This window comes from Mastomys coucha, unplaced genomic scaffold (assembly GCF_008632895.1).
Source record: "Mastomys coucha isolate ucsf_1 unplaced genomic scaffold, UCSF_Mcou_1 pScaffold12, whole genome shotgun sequence".
Classification (NCBI taxonomy): domain Eukaryota; kingdom Metazoa; phylum Chordata; class Mammalia; order Rodentia; family Muridae; genus Mastomys; species Mastomys coucha.
This window is the reverse complement of record NW_022196894.1, coordinates 14,419,858-14,439,720: the sequence shown is the minus strand read 5'-3', so window position 1 is coordinate 14,439,720 and position 19,863 is coordinate 14,419,858. Positions and strand designations below refer to the sequence as shown.

Here is a 19,863-nt window from a genome sequence, read left to right as displayed (position 1 = left end):
AAAAAAGGAAAAAAGTTAAGATGATAAAATTTATGCTACACATACTTTTCTATAATCATTTTTTCTTTTTAAACTTAAATTAAGTTTAATTTTTATTAATTTTTATTTCACATGCATTGGTGTTTTGCCTCTATAAGGGTGTTAGATCACTTAGAATTAGCATTGCAGTTGGCTGTGATCCACCATGTGGGTGCTGGGAATTGAACCTGGGTCCTCTGGAAAAGAAGCCAGTGCTTTTAACCTCTGGGCCATCTCTTCAGCCCCCTAAAATTTTTTTCATTAAAAAACAAACAAACAAACAAACAAACAGGTCTGGGTAGTGGTGGCACAGGCCTTTAATTCCAGCTCTCAGGAGGTAGAGGCAGGTAGATCTCTAAGTCTGAGGCCAGCCTGACCTAACAGAGTGTGAACAGCCAGGGTTACACAGAGAAACCCTGTCTTGAAAAACAAACAGAAGGAATGAAGGGAGGGAAGGAAGGAGGGAAGGAGGGAGGGAGGGAGGGAGGGAGGGAGGGAGGGAGGGAGGGAGGGAGGGAAGAAGGGAGGGCAGATGAATAAACAAGCTGGTGCTCTGGTTCATGAAACAGAATACCCCAACCTTCTTGTAAGCTCTGTCTTTGTCATCTACCCTCATGGCCCACAAGCCATCTGTACCAACACAGAACTCCAGTGGGAGCATGGATAACAATGACCTACTGGGAGTGCAACGATGTGTACCACACTCCAACTGTATATGACAATCTCCTGCACTGTATAAAGGCTGTCTTTGCGCTGGGCAGTGGTGGCGCATGCCTTTAATTCTAGCATTTGGGAGGCAGAGGCAGGTGGATTTCTGAGTTCGAAGCCAGCCTGGTCTACAGAGTGAGTTCCAGGACAGCCAGGGATACAGAGAAAACCTGTCTCGAAAAACCAAAAAAAAATAAATAAATAAAAAATAAGAAGAGACTGTCTTTGCATTACTCAAATGCTGATTTTTGTAGCAGCAGAGAGCTAAGTACAGGCCACTATGTTATTGTTATTTCTATGAAGCATCACCGTCTCGGGGTACTGTAAAACATCTTCTCCATCACCTTCTGATAGGTTTAATACAGAGTTGAATGGCCTATGGCAAAATAAGAGGATAAGCACAACTTCCCAGCAGAGATAAAAACTCTGGGAAAAGGTCAGAGGTGGGAGATTCATCAGGCAGAAACAGGTGCCAGTACTGAGGAGATGTACTGGGTCATGTGGCAGAAAACGGCTAGGTAGTCGGGCTTACTTAATTCAACTAGTTGAGAGTCTGCCAAGCTAAAGCCAAGCTTTCATAACTATTAAAGTCTCCTTGCCTTTCCTTGGTGGCTGGTGGGTTGAGACAGTCCGGCAATAGTGTATAGCTGGGGACAGAATTCCACCTATACAGTTTTCTCTGTCAAGAGCAACACTGGCTACCATGCCAGCCTCAGAACGCAGCACTGGAACCAGCTGATTCTCTCCAGACACCAGTACATACAAGAGGGCAGGGCCACTTAGTGTGTCCCTAAGGGACTCTGTCCTACCACTAGTATCTCCTGCTCAATGGTGGGAGCTCACTGATGACCAAAGTGAAGGTTCTGAGGGCCCACACCATGCAGCATCATACAAGCACTTCTGCAGTAGTACCTAATATCCAGCAGATGGTAATCACTGGAAACCAACTCTAGCAACACAAAAAGAGTCAAAGGGGGACAAGGTAGGGCACATGGACCATGTGCACAGATGGAACTTTTGGAAACCACAAGACTGGTGAGTGAATAGATCCAGTGAGAAAAATATAGTGGACAAGAGAAGCCGAGACAGAAAATACTGTTTATGACATTTAGCTTACAGGAGTACATCAGTTTCTCCTCATCTGCTTTCTAAATGCCACAGCAAGAAAATGCCATTTAGATCCAGCCGCCAGCTGACTGAGTGCCTTTGGGAGTCTGCCTCTCAGAGTGGAAGGTAGCTAAGCAGTCTGTTTTGAAACAGAAGCAGGCACTGGGCTTTCTTACCTGGAGGAGAGTTTCTGACCGCCAGATCTCATGGGACGCTGGGTCTGCATTCACAGATGTCTGATGAGAGATGTGTCGCTTCAAGAGACTAGTGTGGAGGCCATAGGAGGCAAAGGGCATGGCAGGTGTTCTGACAGGATATACAGAGACAATAGTAAATCAGGTGCCTCTGCTGACTCCAAAATCAATGCTACCAATAGTCAATACAACACACTGAATCACAGTGACACAAGGTCTATGCTGAACATTTGACATGCTTGTTATAGATAGACTGTCCACTAGTAACTGTGAGGGATGCAATGAGGTCACAGCTTACAACATGTTCTATTAGCAACTGTAACTGAGAACAGAAGACTTTAGCATAAACGACGATTTGACATTCTTCCCCACCAAGCCCCGGAGTCAGGTACAAAGCACAGATCTGAATGTACATTAGGAAAACCTGGTCACTGATGCTTAAGCACCTATCACCACCAATGCAGTCCAGGAACAGCAAAGATCCGACAGGACACGGCTTGGAGTTACTACTGTGGTGGCTGGTCCTCTCCTACCTACTCAGCCCAAGCTGGGCCTAGGCATGAGCAGACAGCCAAGGAAAGAGAGCCCATACGCACCCTGCCAAACACGCTGAGGGACCTCTGCCACAGTCAGGTATAGGGAGAAGGGCCAAAGGACTACAGAGGTGACCTCTGTCCTTGTTGGGTTTTTGTCAACTTGACACAACTATAGTTACCTGGGAAGAGGAACCTCCAGTGAAAAACTGGCCCCAACCAAACTGCCTATAGCAAGTCTGTCATGCACTTTCTTGTTCAATAGTTGATACAGGAAAGCCCAGGCAATTGGGGAGTGGGGTGCTGGGGTGCTACCTCTGTGCAGATGGTACTGAGTTACATTAGGAAACAGGCTGAATAAGCCATGAGGAGCAAGCTAGTAAGAAACGTTCCATCATGCCTGTGCTTTAGCTCCTGCCTTGACTTCCCTCAGTGCTGGAGATGAAATAAAACATTTCTTCCCACACTGCTTTGCTCATGAACTTTATCACAGCAGTGGAAACCCAAGACAACTGCACATAATGAACAGCCACCAGAAATGGGTGGAGTAGCTGGTGAACATAAACAGACTCTAAGATTTGATGATGGCCTGGTAGCATGCTATCTTCCCACAGTGGACAGATGGACTGAGCTCAATCACGACACGTGATGGCTTCTAGGGAACATGCTGGGATACCAAATGCTTACACCAAAACTCAAGAAGTGGAAGCAAGAGGATCATGAATTTCAAGTTGGCCTAGGCTACACAGTATAAGTGCCAGGACAAAACAAAACACCAACCATATATGTTTTACAAAAAATCAGACAGAGATGAGAGTCATAGCTCTATTGGCAATTTAGAAATCTGGGTTAAAAGGGTTGTGAAAGTTCTATCTCACAACTTTTCTATAAGTGTGACATTACTTCAAAATGAAAAGCCAAAACAAGCCAACACACTAGGTCCACGTAAATGTGTTCGCACCTGAGTTCTGCTTTGGAGTGGGTAGGAATTTACTGGACCTTGAAGCCCTCCTCCCCAACTACAGTAGTACCAGAGTATCAGAGTTAAGTCACCAGCCATGGGCCACGACCACCTCAGAAGCCTCACTTCCCAGCTCTCTCTCCATATTTTAAGGGCATCTTCCCATATACTGAGTTTTAGATGAAGACATGGCCTGGTATGCACATAATAGTAGACATGGGCTAGACCAAAACCCTGCCTACAGCCTCTAGAGCAGGTAGTGGGCCAGTGAGGTCAGGGAGGGAGCAGAGGAGCTTCAACAACTCCTGTTTGGGCAGAAGGGTTCCTAAGGAGAATGGAACTAGGGCTAAAGGCTCACCAAAAGCTTAGAACAAACAGCTAGAGAAGCCCTGAGCCACTCTCAAGCTACAGGGCTAACACATCTCCAACTGTGCAATGCAGCATAAGGCTTATCTTATGTGGCCTGGCACAAATGGCTTTTCAGTCCAGGCTTTCCCACCGATTTCTACAATCATCCCTCCCCCTCCACTCAACTCATTGCTTTGGTAGGACTCAGACTCCAGCTGCCATGAGGGCCACTGGCTGTGTCAATGAGGCCAGAGACAAGTTTTACCCACTCCTGCCTTTGCCAGGGCAAGAGAAGTTGAGAATTGAACCCAAAAAAAGTTGGGGAGCCCTGAACATGGATGCCAATGCTTGGGCAATGCCTTTTATGAGGCCACTCCCCATAGAAGAACCAGGTCTTAAGAGTCAAGGCAGCCTTACCTGGGAGCTGGTGAGGGGCTGGAGCCTCCAGGACTGGAGCAGAGTGGTGGAGGAACGCTGCCTTCAGTGGGGAGGAACCACGTTAGGTACCTATCCACCAGGATGAAATAAGCACAGTCCGAAGTACGAACATGGTGGGCCATAGGCCTTGACTAGAAAACAAAATTTGGTGTTAGCGCTCCAGTGGCCATCACAGACCCTGGCCCTTCACTATGGGATCTGTACAAGCCACACTCAGAGTTATTCCTTTTGTACCTTTTGAGAGATGAGGCTCAGCGCAAAGTAGAACATATAGTATTCGAATGGATCTGATCAGAGTGTCAAAAGGCAAATACAAAGGAAGTGGGTCGCCTTCCACAGTATGCTGGCCCCTCATAACCTCCCACACCTTGGGTCATCAAAGGATACTGAGGGCCAGGTTCAGGCCAAGGCCTCCAGTCGGGGGAAACTGGACCTTGTTGTGGTACAGAGGACTGTCTGGGAGGACATTCTCTTGAATGGATGCCTTCACGGGGCCCTGCAAAGAGAGGCAGTCAACAGCACAGTGGCCTTCAGCTCTTCTAGCGCTACGGGAGAGGCTGCTGAGGCAGAGCCTGCTTTATGGAAACAGTGTCCATCCTCTGCGTAGAGAATGGTTTACAATTTTTCCTCTAGTCATAAAGCTTCACACATACAAGGGTAAGAATGGGGGGTTTTTGCATCTATCTCCTCCTGAGCATCACAGTTCAACTTGCCCTGAAGGTCTGGAGCCTCAGCAAAGCAAAGCACTGCAGTCACTCAGGCTTCCTGCTACTCAGACCACAGAGCAGCCTGCATTCTAATGAGCTTTTCTTTTTAAAAAAAGATTTGTTTACTTAATATATATAGGTACACTGTAGCTGTCTTCAGACACCCCAGAAGAGGGCATCAGAGATCATTACAGATGGTTGTGAGCCACCATGTGGTTGCTGGGATTTGAACTCAGGACCTTTGGAAGAGCAGTCAGTGCTCTTAACCACTGAGCCATCTCTCCAGCCCCCTAATGAGCTATTTTAAACGGAACTCTCTGCCCACCGACTCACAGCACAACTTCCCATCTGGGCCCTCTGCCCCTTAGTGCTACTCACCACCTGGGCTTACTTACAGGAAGATAGGAGACAGGAAAATCAAAGGTATACTCTTCAGCTTGAAGCTTATAAACCAACTTCATCATTGGGCCACTGAACATAAAATTTAAAAGGGGAGGGTGTGTCAATGTGAGGAAGTACTCGGCCCTTCTCAAGTAGCAAACCTACAAACCTTGGGTCTAGAAAGTCCATTACTATGCTGTACTCCACAGGGTTCACACGCCTCTGTAGGCATCGGAGATTCCAACCAACAAGGACACCATCCAGGCTGCCAAAGATGCTTTCCACCAGCCGAGGGAAGATGGCACGCAATTCCTGAAACAGTGCACAGTGAGGCAGCTGGAATGCTCCCTGAGGACCACTGCCAATCCCTGACTGTGCTCCGGTTTCACTACACACTGCCCACTGGAGGTCACTCTGATACAGACCCACAGAAGCTCTGTTGCAATGGCGAAGAATAACTGAATTCTCCAACTGGCACAAAACACACCAACCTTATATTTGTACTAAGTCTCCCTTTGACTAAAATATTTTTAAATAAATATTTATTTTTATTACTTCAAAAAGTATGTGTATATGCATGAGTGTGTACACATGCGTGCAGGTATCTGTGAAGGTCAGGGCAGATGTCAGATCTCCTGGAGCTGCCTGACGTGGGTGATGGAAACTAAACTTGGGCTTCTTTAAAACTGTAGCCACTGCTCTTAAGCACTGAGCCGTCTCTCCAGTCTCCCTCGCTCCCTCCACCAATGTTTTTGTTTTGTTTTGCTTTGCTTTTTTGAGACAAGAGTCTTCCAATGTAATAGGATGGTCTTCAGCTCACAGAAATCCTCCTGTCTTAGCCTTCCAATTGCTGAGAATATTGTTAGTGTGCACCATCATACTCAGCTAAGTATAACATTTTTATGACTGGTAATATAATTCAGTGACAGAGCACTTGCACGCCATGTACAGAGTCCAACATTTAGTCCCCATATCACAAAACACTAACAACCACAAACAAATAAACTTACAGTGGGGTAAAGACATAGCTTAGTCAATAAGCACTTGATGTACAAGCATGAAAACCTGAGTTTGATCAGAAACTCAGCACCCATAAAATAGAGGTGTTATAATCCCAGTGCTAAGAAGGCAGAGACAGAAGAATCCCTGGGGCTTCCTGGCCACCCAGTCTGACCTAAACAGCAAGGTCCAGGTCTCAGTGAGACCTCAAGAAAAAAAAAAGGTGGACAGCTGCTAAGCAACAAACCTTTGGCATGGCTTACACACACACTCGCACACACATATATACACAAATAAAGAATACCACTCCCCAAAATTCTTAACAGACATCTATTAAAAAGGAGAGCTATCTTTTAAAATCAAATCACTGAAACATACCAGCATATTAATTCATTGTCCAGGTCAATTTCTTGGGCCCAACAATTCTAAATGTATATTAAATACACATTCTCAAAGTATTTATATCAGAGGTTCTCAATCTTATTAACACCACGTATGTTTGATACTTTGTTGTTGCTGTTTTAAGACAAGGTCTCACACAACCTTGTAGTATGCTTGCTAAGTATTCTGGCTTTAAATTCCTGATCCTCCTGCATTCCAAGTGCTGGGACTACAGTATACATTACTATGCCAGGCTTTTGGTTGGATTCCTTTTTGTTGCAAGTTGCCATGTGTATTGTAGGATGCTTCTAGCATTTCTGGCTTCTGCCTACTACAGTTAAGAATTATAGGTGATATGGAAAGGGAACTGTTGGCAAAGCTGTACCTTAGCTGGAAAATCCTCAATGACTTTCACCAAATCTTGGCAACGCTGTGCAAAGGGCTTATTTACAGAGTCAGCCTTCAGGCTAGCCTAGGAGACAATGTGAAAGAGTCATGAAGAGACTTGCTATGCAGCTGCAAATAGTCTGTGTCTAATCAAAACAGAAACAGAAGCAACAGAAATAACGTGGTGTACGGTTCCAGCATTTCATGCATATGCCAGAAGCCCACAGGAAGCTTCTAGAAGAGAGAAGCTATAATTCTATCACTTTTATACCAGAAATTCTCAGGTGCTCTCCTTTAAGCATACTGTGCTACATTATCAAAAGGAAATTGACTCCCACTGACCCACAAATGGGGTCACCACTAGGATCAGCCCTGAAGTCAGGACAGGATCCCTGTTGTATAGGGAAACCTTATTCAGTCCGCAAGTGTTGAGTACATACGCAGAAGGTGCAAACTTCCCACCTCCTTAACAACCCATGACTGCACCACTGTGGTCATAAGTGAGAACAGCCAAAAAACCCCATAGTACATAATACCTCTTTTCTCTTAACCAGTGCATAGCATAGCAACTTACTGAAATCACCACCTTAAAAAATAACGCAGTCTGTAGAGGGTTTGGAGGGAGGGAAGAGAAGTGGGAAATGATATAATTATACTATAAACTCCAAAAATAAAATAATTTTTTTTAATCACAAAAAAATAATGTAGTCTAAAACTACAGGTGGACTTAGCCAACTCAATATTTATCAAGATAATAAATAAGCCAGCAGAACACTCAGAACAGAAACCAAGGAGATCTACCAAAGGTCCTGGGATGTAGGCACAACACTGACCCCATGGAGAAGTGGCCTCTGGCCAAATAGACAGAGATCAGGAGATGCTAATCATTCAACAAGGCAGCTTGGGCTAAGCAAGGGTATCTAATGCCGTGACCACCTCTAAACAAGTAGGGATTGCAAGAGTCCTGTCTCAGAAAAGCAAATCTGACTGTTCAGGCCACAGGCCATGCCAGCTGGCTCCTGAGGGGTACACTGAGAAATAAATATTCTTAAAAAAAAAAGAGCCAGGTAAGGTGGCTAAAAATTTTCATCCCAGCTCTTAAGAGTCAGAGGCAGGCAGATCTAAATTTGAGGCCAGCCTAGTCTACAGAGTGAGTTCCAGAACAGCCATGGTTACACAAAGAAACCCTGTCTTGAAAAACAACAAAAACAAAAACAAAAAAAATCTGGCAACTGCGGTGAAGAATCTCTTTCTGTCTGCTTTCCCAGCTTCATAACATAAAGCCCTAACAGGGAGCAGCATCCCTCTGTTTCACTGACAACTATAATTAGAACATTCACACATACACAGAACTTATGCATCATGACCACTTTGGTAAATGTTCTCACTTTGGAAACTAAGAAAAATAACATTTGCATCAATTATTGTTTTTGGTTTTTTCAATTATTGTTTTGTTTTTGTTTTCAGATGAAGTTTGACTATGTAGCAATGGCTGACTTGGAATTCACTATGTAGAACCTGCTGTCCCCGAAATCATGGAGATCTACCTGCCTCTGCCTCCCAAGTGCTGGGATTAAAGGTGTATGTCACCATAGCCATGAACTCTTAATGAACTTCCTCTCTCAGCCTCCCCAGTACTGGCTGAATCAACTACCTTGGTAATAGGAAAATCAGAGTTCAGAGACTGAACCTTGGTAATTGGAAAATCAAGAGTTCAGAGACTGAACATACCCAATATCCTGCACTCACAAAAGGCATGGTAAGCATTCTAATGCTGATTCTGGTATTGTTTCCTATTAAAAACAAAAAACAAAAACAAAAACCCAGTAGAGAGTTTTCAAATCACCTGCCCACAATAATCCCAGCACATGGGAAACCGAGGCAGAAGGGACTTGAGTTCAAGAGGCCTACACAGCCAGGTATGGTGGCACATGCCTTTAGTCCCAGCACTCAGGAGGCAGAGGCAGTTGGATCTCTGTGAGGTCAAAGCCAGTCTGGTCTCAGAGTGAGTTCTACTAGGACAGCCAGGGCTACATACAGAAACCCTATCTCAAAACAAACAAACAAACAAACAGGGGGCAGGCAGCTTGTCTCCTAAAAATGAGTCCTTCAAATGAGTGGAAAAAAAGTTTTAAGTCCCTCAGCTATAGAGCTATCATCAACACTTCCAAAAGGCAGCTGATACATACCAGGAGGAAATTAGGCTGTTGGAGGTGAGGGAATGCCATAGCAGACTCCCAGGGCAAGCAAGAAATGGCTGCCTTAGGGAACCACTGTGGAAAAACAAAGACAAAATCTCAATATCTTATATACCACAGAATTTCACGATGTCCAGAACATTTTAACTCAGCACAAATTACACCACATATTCCTTTGATTTTTAAAATGCAAACTCATACAGATCACAGTAGCCAGCTTCAGAACTAGTTTTGTGGTGGCAACTCCTTGGTGATGCTTATATAGCACTTGTTAGATGCCAGGTTGACTCTAAGAGCTTTTCATTTATTTCCTTACCCAATTACCAGTGAGGGGCAGAATTCCTGACTATCCCCCAAGACTCTTCTTGCTTCAACAAGTGTTCAATCAAACACGCATCTAAGTGCTATTCTAAAGAGACTTTAAAAGAACAAACTACAGTACAATGTCAGTGGACTTTAAGATACAGAGCAGAGCTTAGCTAGAATTCAAGACCTCAAAGAAACTGAATTCTGACAGCAACTTGAATATGCTTGGGAGCATATTATTCCCTAGAGCCTGAGATTAAAGCAACTCTTGATCTGGGCCTTCTAATACCGTAAGCAGATAACTCAAGTGCCTGCCTGAACTAGTCACTGTGTAACTACGAGAAAGCAAATACAAAGGATGCTAAGTAAGGCTCACCTCGGAAAATACATCTTCACAATAAGCCCACAAGACGGATGCAAATAAGGAAACGGGGGTAAGAAACACCAAAAGATTTCTCCATACCCACCTAACAATCAGCAGAGCCAAGATTCTAGTAAACTCCTTACGAATCTCCCATCTGTAAGAGAAGCAGCGGCTTGCCCTCATTTGTTGATAACAACTGTTCTATACCGCCAAAGTCTCGACTACCCTATTACATTACAGGCTCGGAAAAGTCGGAAGGCAGAACCTACACCCACAACGAGTTCTACTACCAATATCGCTAGCTGAGCCCAAGGTTCAATTTTTCCCTCCAAGTCCCCTCCCCCACCCCGCCTCAACGCCCGCATCGAGTGTTCATCAAACCCCTACCCGGACTGTCTGGAAGGATCTCGCAGGAAGGCGGCGGGAAGCCATGACCCTGGAGGGCGGCGTGAGGTTGCAGCTGGGCCCTGGGCTCCCGGCCGGCCCCGTACAGGCCGAGCTGCCGGGAAGCCCGAGTCCCACAGCTCGAGGAGGAACGGAGCCAGCCTCGGCGGGACCCGAGAAAACCGAACGGTGCTGGGCTGCCTCGCGCGCGCCTCCTGCCACTCACCTGCCGTGCTGATACCACAAACCTCAAGCTTCTCAGAGAAGGGAGCCACCATTCGGACACTGGGCGACTCGTGTCGTCATCAAGCTGCGCCGGACGCCACGCCTCTTAGTTTGGCGGGACTACGAGAGGATCAAAGTCAGGTCTGAAATGCAGGGGACAACGGGAATGAATGCACGTCTAGAAAAATAGATATAGGCAAGACTTTTCGACACAGTTCTTCACTGACACAGAAGTTGCCTGGAGAATTAAAATGGGGCTTTTCATGAAATGAAAAGTTTCTACAAAGAGGTCGTTACCGGGGTGACACACGCCTTTAATCCCTGCATTCAGGAGGCAGAGGCAGGCAGATCTCTGAATTCAAAGCCACCCTGTTCTAGCCTGTTTCAAGATAGCCAGGATTGCCGGGCGGTGGTAGCGCACGCCTTTAATCCCAGCACTTGGGAGGCAGAGGCAGGCGGATTTCTGAGTTTGAGGCCAGCCTGGTCTGCAGAGCGAGTTCCAGGACAGCCAAGGCTACACAGAGAAACCCTGTCTCGAAACAAACAAACAAACAAACAAAAGATAGTCAGGATTACACAGAGAAATCCCGTCTTGAAAATACAAACAAGTAAACAATAAATGAAACTTCTTTGAAAGAATTCTCCCTGGTTAAGAACCAACAAATATACAAGCACACAAATAAAAAGCCCCAATAAACCAGGCGGTAGTGGCAGCGCACGCCTTTAATCCCAGCATTAGGCAGGCAGAGGCAGGCAGGCGGATCTCCGTGATTCTGAGGCCAGCATGGTCTTCAAAGTGAGTTCCAAGACAGCCAAGGCTACATAGAGAAACCCTGTCTCCAAAACAAAACAAAAATCCTCATACTTCATAAGCTAATTAAAAATGTTAAAAGTTGTTTTTAGAGCCCTTAAAGAATGCTTCAAGTAAAAAACCTGCACAAATAGATAAGTACATGCAATCATGAATACCAATCATCTAACAGGTTTTACCAAGTACCCAGCATAGGCCAGGCACTGTTCTAGGTGCTGCTACTTAAACCATCCGTCTATTAGGGATCTGATCTTCGGGCAGCAGACAGCTTTCCACCACACAATTCCAATGGCTAACACACTGCCCTGTGCACATTAGGCACTCAGAACAAGTCAAGCAACTATGTGAAAACCTCCCGGGATGCTTGCCCTGGGTTGTTGGAGCTGCTGCAGACTGGGAGCTTCAGGGCCAGGCAAGGAGAGAGGTGGCCAGTAGCTGGCGCTGTGGAAGTGAAGGAGGTACGCTAGGCCCAATACTCACCTTTTTCAGGCTGCTGAGCTGGCAGCTGGTGGCAAGGCAGGACTCAGGGCTTTCACAGGTCTGGGGGAGGCAACGCTGAAGAAGCTGGGGCATGAATGGAAAAAGGTGCGAGATGGAGCTGTATGAGCTTGGGCAGGCTGCAAGTCATATTGCCTGCAGACACGCCTGGTTTGGGACTCTTCCAAAGCTCATCTGCTACTCTGAAAAAGCCCACCACCACCATACATACCTCTGTCCATGTTTTCTCTCTCCCTCTCTCCCTTGTCCTCTCTCCCCTATATTTTTGTTGTTGTTTGTTTGTTTTTTAGGTATTTGTTTTGTTTTTTTCTGTTGTTGCTGTTGTTGCTGTTGTTGTTTTATGGGGTTTTTTTTTCCTTTTTTCTTTTTTGGAACTCACTATGTAGACCAGGCAGGCCTCAAACTCTGCCTTCAGGGTGATGGGATTAAAGGCTAGGTTTTCAGGACCAGGACCCAGATGGCCACAGAGGCCAAGTCTTGGAACGGAACAGGTCTGTCCTGAAAGCCACAGGGCTCACTGAATACTGCATTTGTTTTTTCAGAACCCTGGTAGACTTACTGAATCTTTCTTTTTTTTAAAAGATTTATTTATTTATTATATGTAAGTACACTGTAGCTGTCTTCAGACGCACCAGAAGAGGGCATCAGATCTCATTATGGGTGGTTGTGAGCCACCATGTGGTTGCTGGGATTTGAACTCATGAGCTTCCAAAGAGCAGTCAGTGCTCTTCCCCGCTGAGCCATCTCACCAGCCCCGACTTACTGAATCTTAACCTGGCTCCCCTCAACTCCTTCTTGATGCTGAAGTACATGTGTGCTTGGTAGCAACTAATGTCTTTGTGTCCATGTCTCTGCCCACATCAGGGACCTGAGGCCAGAGGTAGGCCTTTAGCTCCTCCCTGGCTGTGGCTAGGGGTATGCAGTTCAACTTGGCATGTATAGGTGAGCCTGTCTATGGGTCTCCTCCCTGGGTCTGCAAACCCATCTACCTTCTGGGGCCCTCGTTGGCCTCACCTCCAGGAGTGTACTGCTGGATCAAGGACTGGGTCCGAACAGATTAGAGTCTGTTTGCCTAACTCCTCCCCACCTCTTCATCATACCTCCTTCTACAGCCACAGGAATAAAGATGATATTGGTCCCTGCCCTGACATCACATCTTCAGGACAGTACTCTGAGAATAGGTCAGGCAAAACCCTTACCTGTACCTCTCCCAGGCCCAGGTCCAGCTCCTACCCACACAGCAAGACAGGCTATACACTTCCTGTATTTCTATTATATGAACTGCAGTACTAGAGCCACCTGACTGCCTTGGGACAGAGTAGAGATCTGAGGTGGCAGAATAGCTTCGTGCTGTGAAGGTTTCACTTTGCTCTTATAGCAGAGAAAGGAGCAACCTTAGAAGTATAGAGTTGTGGAGCCTGAGATGGTTCCATGAGTAACATTTTAATGGGGAACTGATTGGAATCGCTGCACCTGTGTAAAGAGCTTTGCATGTCTATAAACAATCCCAGCACTTCAGGGTAGAGACAGGTGGATCCTGAAAGTTCGCTGGTCCAACAGCCTAGCTTCAATGGTGAGTTTCTGGTTCAGTGAGAGACCCTGGCTCAAGGCAAGAAGACAAAGAGCAAAAAGACCCAGTGTTCTGCTCTGGCCTCCACATGTGCACACATGGTCATGCACACCGCCACATATATACATTTTTTTTTTTACATATAGAAAGCTCACATATACACATGCACACACACAATGCTGGACAAGATGGTCTGTGGTCATGGAGGGAAGGTAAGTCCTTCTAGCACTTCCTGTTTAGGTTTAGAGTAACCATGTGTCTTAAACACATGTCCCATCAGAACATGTAAGGTGTCAAATCGAAAAACCTTGTGATTTGTGTGGCAGCTAATTTGTCTGAATGTTAGAAACTTTCTGTGAGATCTACAGAGCATAAGAAAAACTTGCATGAACTTTTGTATTATTTACATTAACCTGTACACATCCCCTCTGATACTTTTTTCTTTCCTTTTCATTATTACTATTTTCATAGGGCTAGTGATAGGCCAAATCTTGTAAGATCACACTCCATTTTAGAGAACCTGACCTAAGTTTGAACTCAGGTAAACTAACAAAGACTGGTATCTAGCATTACTTTCCAAGTTGCCCCCTAACAAAACCTGAGCCTATCTCCAGTCTTTAGGCTAATCCCCAACAAGACCAGAGTCTCCAGTTATTCCCCCAACAAATCTGCACCCCCAGGTCACAAGCCCACCCCCTGCCTAATGACCACCAAAGCAGAAGAAAGCAGAAATTAAGTTTATAATATGACTCCCAGCACCAGCCAATTGTGTTAAAGGCCACAGTATTTTTCCAATTAGATGCTTACACACTCTCCCCCCCACACTTGCTGCTTACCATAAAGCCTTGCTCCAATAGACATGTGGGGCTCCCCACCACCAAAACCTCCCTGCATGACAGTGGTGCATTTTGGGGAGGGTGATTTAGCTCGAATAGAATAAAGACACTGATGTGAGTTGCAGCAGATTGGCTCCTGTCTGGTTTTGGGGAATTGCTAACATTTCCCTGACACTACATTTTGATGTGTTGGCCAGCGAAAGTCCCCATGATACACAGGATTACTGATCTGGAGGGTCTTGAAGCTGGCAAAATTAGTCTAGATATTTGTGGTTTTATATTTGTAACACTGTGTTAAAACTTCCTGCTTCTTGCCTTTCTAAGTGCTGAATTTGTCTAGGCTTTCTGTGAGAAGTGCAGAGTGGAACAGAAGCAAGCTTGTGTGAAGGTAAATGTGGTAACTCTTCCAGCTGCACTCAAATGATTTATTTGTGTGGAACCTGGTGGCTTGTGTTACTATGGTAATTCTTTTTAGGTCTGAGCCTTGCTGAGGAAACTAAACTGTCTGAGTGTCAGAAGTTTCCTATATGGCCTGAGCAAGTGAGTACTTGTGCAGTGGCACAAAACCTTGTGATTTGTGTGGCAGCTTGTTACCTCCTGCCTCTGCTAAGTCCTTGGACACATTGCTGACCTCCTCCTGGAAGCAGCTATCCCACCTGGAGAGCTAAACAAAGGATCTCTGCAGACTGTCACCTTTCTTTAGAAGCAGCAGCTTTTAAGTCCACTCACTGAGATACAAGAGCATGGCCTGAAGGCTTGCTAGCTAGTTCCTCGGACATTGGTGCCTGACCTTTACTGCAGTGTTTACATTATGCAAATATCATGGAACCTAGAGATTTGGTTTCATTTTGGTATTACTATAAAAACCCAGCCCCCCCCCCCAACACACCCCTCTCCCAGTAAAGTTGAACCTTGATCGGAATAATTGACTTGGGTCCCTGTCCCTCCTCCTGGAAAAGAACCCAGTTCGTGAAACTACAGGCAGTTTCAGCAGCTAATTTGTCTGAATGTTAGAAACCTTCTGTGCGATCTACAGGACATAACAAAAACTTGCAGAAAGATAAATGACTTAGGTTGCCATGGTGATTTTTCCAGATCTGAGTAAAAATCCGTGCAGTACTACAGATTGTCATGTGTGTGAGTGTCAACTTCTGGTTGGTTCTTTTTACTGTGTGCTGTATCTTTTTCTTCCAGGTCTGAGTGGCACCACATCCGACTTCTGTGAGCACCACCTTCTGGTTGGTTCTTATTACTGTGGGTTGTTTCCTTGTCTGCTTTTGTTTTTTGCTGAGTGTCTCTGTTCACAGATTCTGAGTGGCACCACATCCGACTTCTGTGAGCGCCACCTTCTGACTGGTTCTTGTTACTACAAGCTGTATCTTTTTCTGGTTTTGGTTGCTTTTTCTTTCTAGTTGTGCCTTTTTCTGTTCGCTGATTCTAAATGACGCCACATCTTTCTGGGATCTTGAATTTGTTCCATGGCCAATTTTCGGTTAGGACAGATGTATCTGGGAGCCATAGGAACTGTGGGGACAGAAGATGTCCTGAGTCTCGGTTTGGGTGGGCATGGCTCAGGGAGCTGAGGTGTCCACTTGTCTGGGAACAAGGCCTTGATTTTGTACCCATGGCTGGTTGCACTTAGGGATAGACATATCTGAGAGCTGTGGCTACGGCAGGGCCAGGAGACATCCTGAGCCTTGGTCTGGGGTAGGCATGGGCTCAGGGACACCCACCAATCTGGTTCTTTTCTTGTGTGTGTGTGCACCACTTTCTGGTTGTTTCTCATTTCTGCCTAATAGAAAAGATTGAAATTGTGGTTTAGGTGTCTTTTTCATGAGGGCCACTTTCTGGTTGTTTCTTGTTTCTGTGCGGTAGAGAGGAAAGGTTATATTTGTGGGTTTGTGTGTTGTGTTTGTGTTTCTCATTACAAGATGACTTTGATGAGGTGACTTTGACCAGATAACTTTGACTTTGACGTACATATTATCATGAGACAGGTTACCTCTACCACATTCTACAGGTTCCCTTCGCCACATAAGAGGCCAGGAAGGTGGTTCCTGGCCCCATAGGTGAGTTCCCACCCCCTCACACACAATAAGCTTGCTTTCCCCTGACTCGCCCAGACTGGGATTTTAACACCATTGGAAGTAAGAAGAGGCTGTTGATCTACAGTCAGGCTCTGCTGGCAGTTCTCAAGGTAGCCGCAAGACGGCCCACAAATTTGACCAGAGTGTATGATATTGGGTGGGGAGAAAATGAAAGCTTTTTTAGAGAGGGTCATAGAAACCCCCGTGGACTCTAAATCACCAGGAGCCAAGGCAGCTGTCAGTCTAGCTTTATTAATCAGGCAGCACCAGATATTCAGAAAAAGCTCCAGAGAGTTGAGAGGTTAGGAGAAAGGAATCCAAGGGACTTAGTGATAGTGGCAGAGAGAGTACTTAATAGAAGAGAGACTGCAGAGGAGAAGCAAAGATCCTGTTGGCAGCCAAGACCAAACCAGAAGACAGTAAGAGATGCCTAAAACAGATAGCCTCAGAAGGAGATAAGGAAGCCCTAAAGATCAAAAGTGCCCCCTTCCCAAGCCCAGGGTAACCCTAAAAGTAAAAGGGGGCTGGAGAGATGGCTCCGCAGTTAAGAGTACTGACTGCTCTTCCAGAGGTCCCGAGTTCAATTTCCAGCAACCACATGGTGGCTCACAACCATCTGTAATGGGATCTGACCACCTTTTCTGGTGTGTCTGAAGAGGGCAACAGTATACTCATATACATAAAAATAAATAAATAAATGTATATTTAAAAAAAGACTAAAAGAAAAAAAAACTAAAATAGAAACCCACTAGCTTTTTGGTTGACAATAAAGTTCAACATTCTGTCTTGCTAAAACCTGAGGATAAAGTCTCTTCATCAGTTTATAAATGAGTTCCCAGTGGCAACAGAAACAAAACGAAAACTCAGGACCTCTTAGAGGCCCTAAAACATTCCAAATATTGATCCTCCACCAAGAAGGCCTTACTCTGCCAACTACAGGTGACCTCCCTAGACCTGGGGGAAGCACACTCAGACTCGGGGCCCTGGTGTCAGCCAATGGCCAATGTGTCATCAGTTGGCAGAAGCTGCCCCCCCCCACTCTGTTTACACATCAGTGCAGCAATGGCCTCCTGGTTAAAGATGAAGGCAGAATGACTCATTACCAGCCTCTCTTCTTGAGTGCCCCCAGGGCAACTTTTCAGCTGCCCTGCTGCCTGACCCTGACTTCAATCGAAGGGCCTCTGCATGACTGCTGGGATGGATGCAGAGGTAACATGGCTCATCAATGGCAACAGGCTCATTATGAATAGAAAGAGGTTTGCTGGGGCAGCAGTAGTCTCAGACACTGAGTTTGTATGGACAGAGCCACTCCTGACAGGAATGTCAGCCCAGAAAGCTGAACTGACAGCTCTGATGAAGATGTTAGGGCTAAGAACAGACAACAGACACAGCCAGTGTGCCCTTGCTACTGCTCATATCCATGGGACTATTTATAGGAAGAGAGTCCTTCTGACAGCAGAAGGAAGGACTAAACTCCATCCCAGAGGACAATAAGACAGCTCAATGGGTGGCCCTAGAAATTGGGCCCCTCATGTCTTTGACTACACTAGACCCAGGAGGACCCACACTCTCTGATCAGACAGAAGATGTAATCTGGGCCAAAAATCTGCCTATATCTCAATGTCACAAGAGGTGATAAAAGACAGCTGACCACAAACTAATTGTACCAGAGAAAATGGGCCTACACACACTGAAAAAGATCCATCATTCTTCGCACATGAGAGCCAGGAGAATGCAGGACTTAGTCTGCCAGTCCCACATCAGAACTAGAGATGCCAATTTGAAAATGGCTAAAATTGTTAAAAACTGATTAATATGGTTGCCAATGAGAAGAACCCTGGTACTCAATACCAGAGCACCAAGCCAAGAGTCTATTACGAAATAGACTTCACAGAGGTCCAACAAGACCCGTGTCTCCAGGTTACACCATCAACTAGACCAGCATCTCTAGGTTATTCCCCCAACAAACCTTGGGTTAACCTTGTAACCCCAGGTTACAAGCCCACCCCCCCTGCCCAATGACCATCAATGCAGAGGGAAGCAAAAATTAAGTTTATATTATTACTCCCAACACCAATCAATTATGTTAAAGGCCACAGTAGCTTTCCAATTAGATGCTTACACACTCACCCCCTACTTGATGCTTACTATAAAGCCTTGCCCCATAGACATTTGGGGCTCCCCACCACCCAAACCGTCCTGAGTGATGGTGGTGTGAGCCAGCTCAAATGGGGGCAAGCTAGCTCAAATAAAATAAAAACCCTGCTGTGAGTTGAGCAGATTGGCTCCTGTCTGTTTTGGGGGTGGGGGTCACTACACTTCCCTGGCACTACATTAGGGAGTAGACCTAGAGCTTTTATACCCTGCCCTGCTTTCCACCCTTGGTACTGGAGCCTTATATGTGCCAGGTAAGAACTTGTCACTAAGCTTCCTAGAGCTATGTACTTGGCCATATAACCATCATTCTTCTGGCTTCACCTCCTATAACTTACTGAGGTTACAGGCACATAAGTTGTACACACAGGAAGACTAGCCTCAGCTTCATAATGAATTCAAGTTCATTGTGTACATGACACTCTGACTCAAAACAAACAAACAACAAATAAATATCCTAACAATTTTTATTGTCTATTTACTCTGTGGTGTGTGTGTGTGTGTGTGTGTGTGTGTGTGTGTGTAATCATGAGAGTACCTCAGTGCACATGTGGAGGTCTGGGGACAACTTGTGGGATAAGTTCTGTCACCAGGCTTAGCAACAATATTTTCTTAGCCACCTCACCAGCCCCTAACACTATCTTTATAATTTTTTATTTTATTTTATTTTTTTTTGCTTGCTTTGTTTTCTTTCATTGCTGTTTTTTTTTTTTTTAAGATTTATTTATTGTTATATGTAAGTACACTGTAGCTATCCTCAGCCACACCAGAAGAGGGCGTCAGATCTCATTATGGGTGGTTGTGAGCCACCATGTGGTTGCTGGGATTTGAACCCAGGATCTTCAGAAGAACAGTCAGTGTTCTTACCCACTGAGCCATCTCACCAGCCCCATAATTTTTTTAAATATTATTTTTATTTATATGAGAAATAATACACTGTCACTGTCTTCAAACACATATCAGAAGAGTGCATCAGATCCCCTTACAGACGGTTGTGAGCCATCATGTGGTTGCTGGGAATTGAACTCGGGACCTCTGGAAGAGCAGTCAGTGCTCTTAACCACTGAGCCATCTCTCCAGCCCATAATTTTTTTAATGTAGGAGGGCTCTGCCTGATGTACACCTGAATGCCAGAAGAGGGCATCAAACCCCTAGATGGTTGTGAGCCACTTGGTTGCTGGGAATTGAACTCAGGACCTCTGAAAGAGCAGCCAGTGTTTAACCACTGGGCCGTCTTGCCAGCCCTTCTTTTTGAAATTTTTTTTAAA

General features: G+C 45.5%; 1 protein-coding gene across 6 annotated transcripts in view; it reads right to left on the bottom strand.

Annotated features, from left to right (window-relative positions):
* Nucleotides 1–10,731, bottom strand: part of Smpd4 (sphingomyelin phosphodiesterase 4) — a 24,948-nt gene extending 14,217 nt beyond the window's left edge. For 2 of the 6 annotated variants that reach the window (XM_031363289.1, XM_031363290.1), the window contains exons 1-9: nucleotides 10,418–10,634; nucleotides 9,352–9,435; nucleotides 7,161–7,247; nucleotides 5,565–5,707; nucleotides 5,410–5,485; nucleotides 4,695–4,803; nucleotides 4,542–4,594; nucleotides 4,287–4,438; nucleotides 2,010–2,139 (exon numbers count right to left, since the gene is read on the bottom strand). In XM_031363289.1, the coding sequence (XP_031219149.1) occupies nucleotides 2,010–2,139; nucleotides 4,287–4,438; nucleotides 4,542–4,594; nucleotides 4,695–4,803; nucleotides 5,410–5,485; nucleotides 5,565–5,707; nucleotides 7,161–7,247; nucleotides 9,352–9,435; nucleotides 10,418–10,462 (879 nt within the window). In that variant the 5' untranslated portion in view covers nucleotides 10,463–10,634. The other 4 variants (XM_031363292.1, XM_031363291.1, XM_031363294.1 and 1 more) reach the window with 4 other exon arrangements.
* Nucleotides 10,732–19,863: the final 9,132 nt, after the last annotated feature.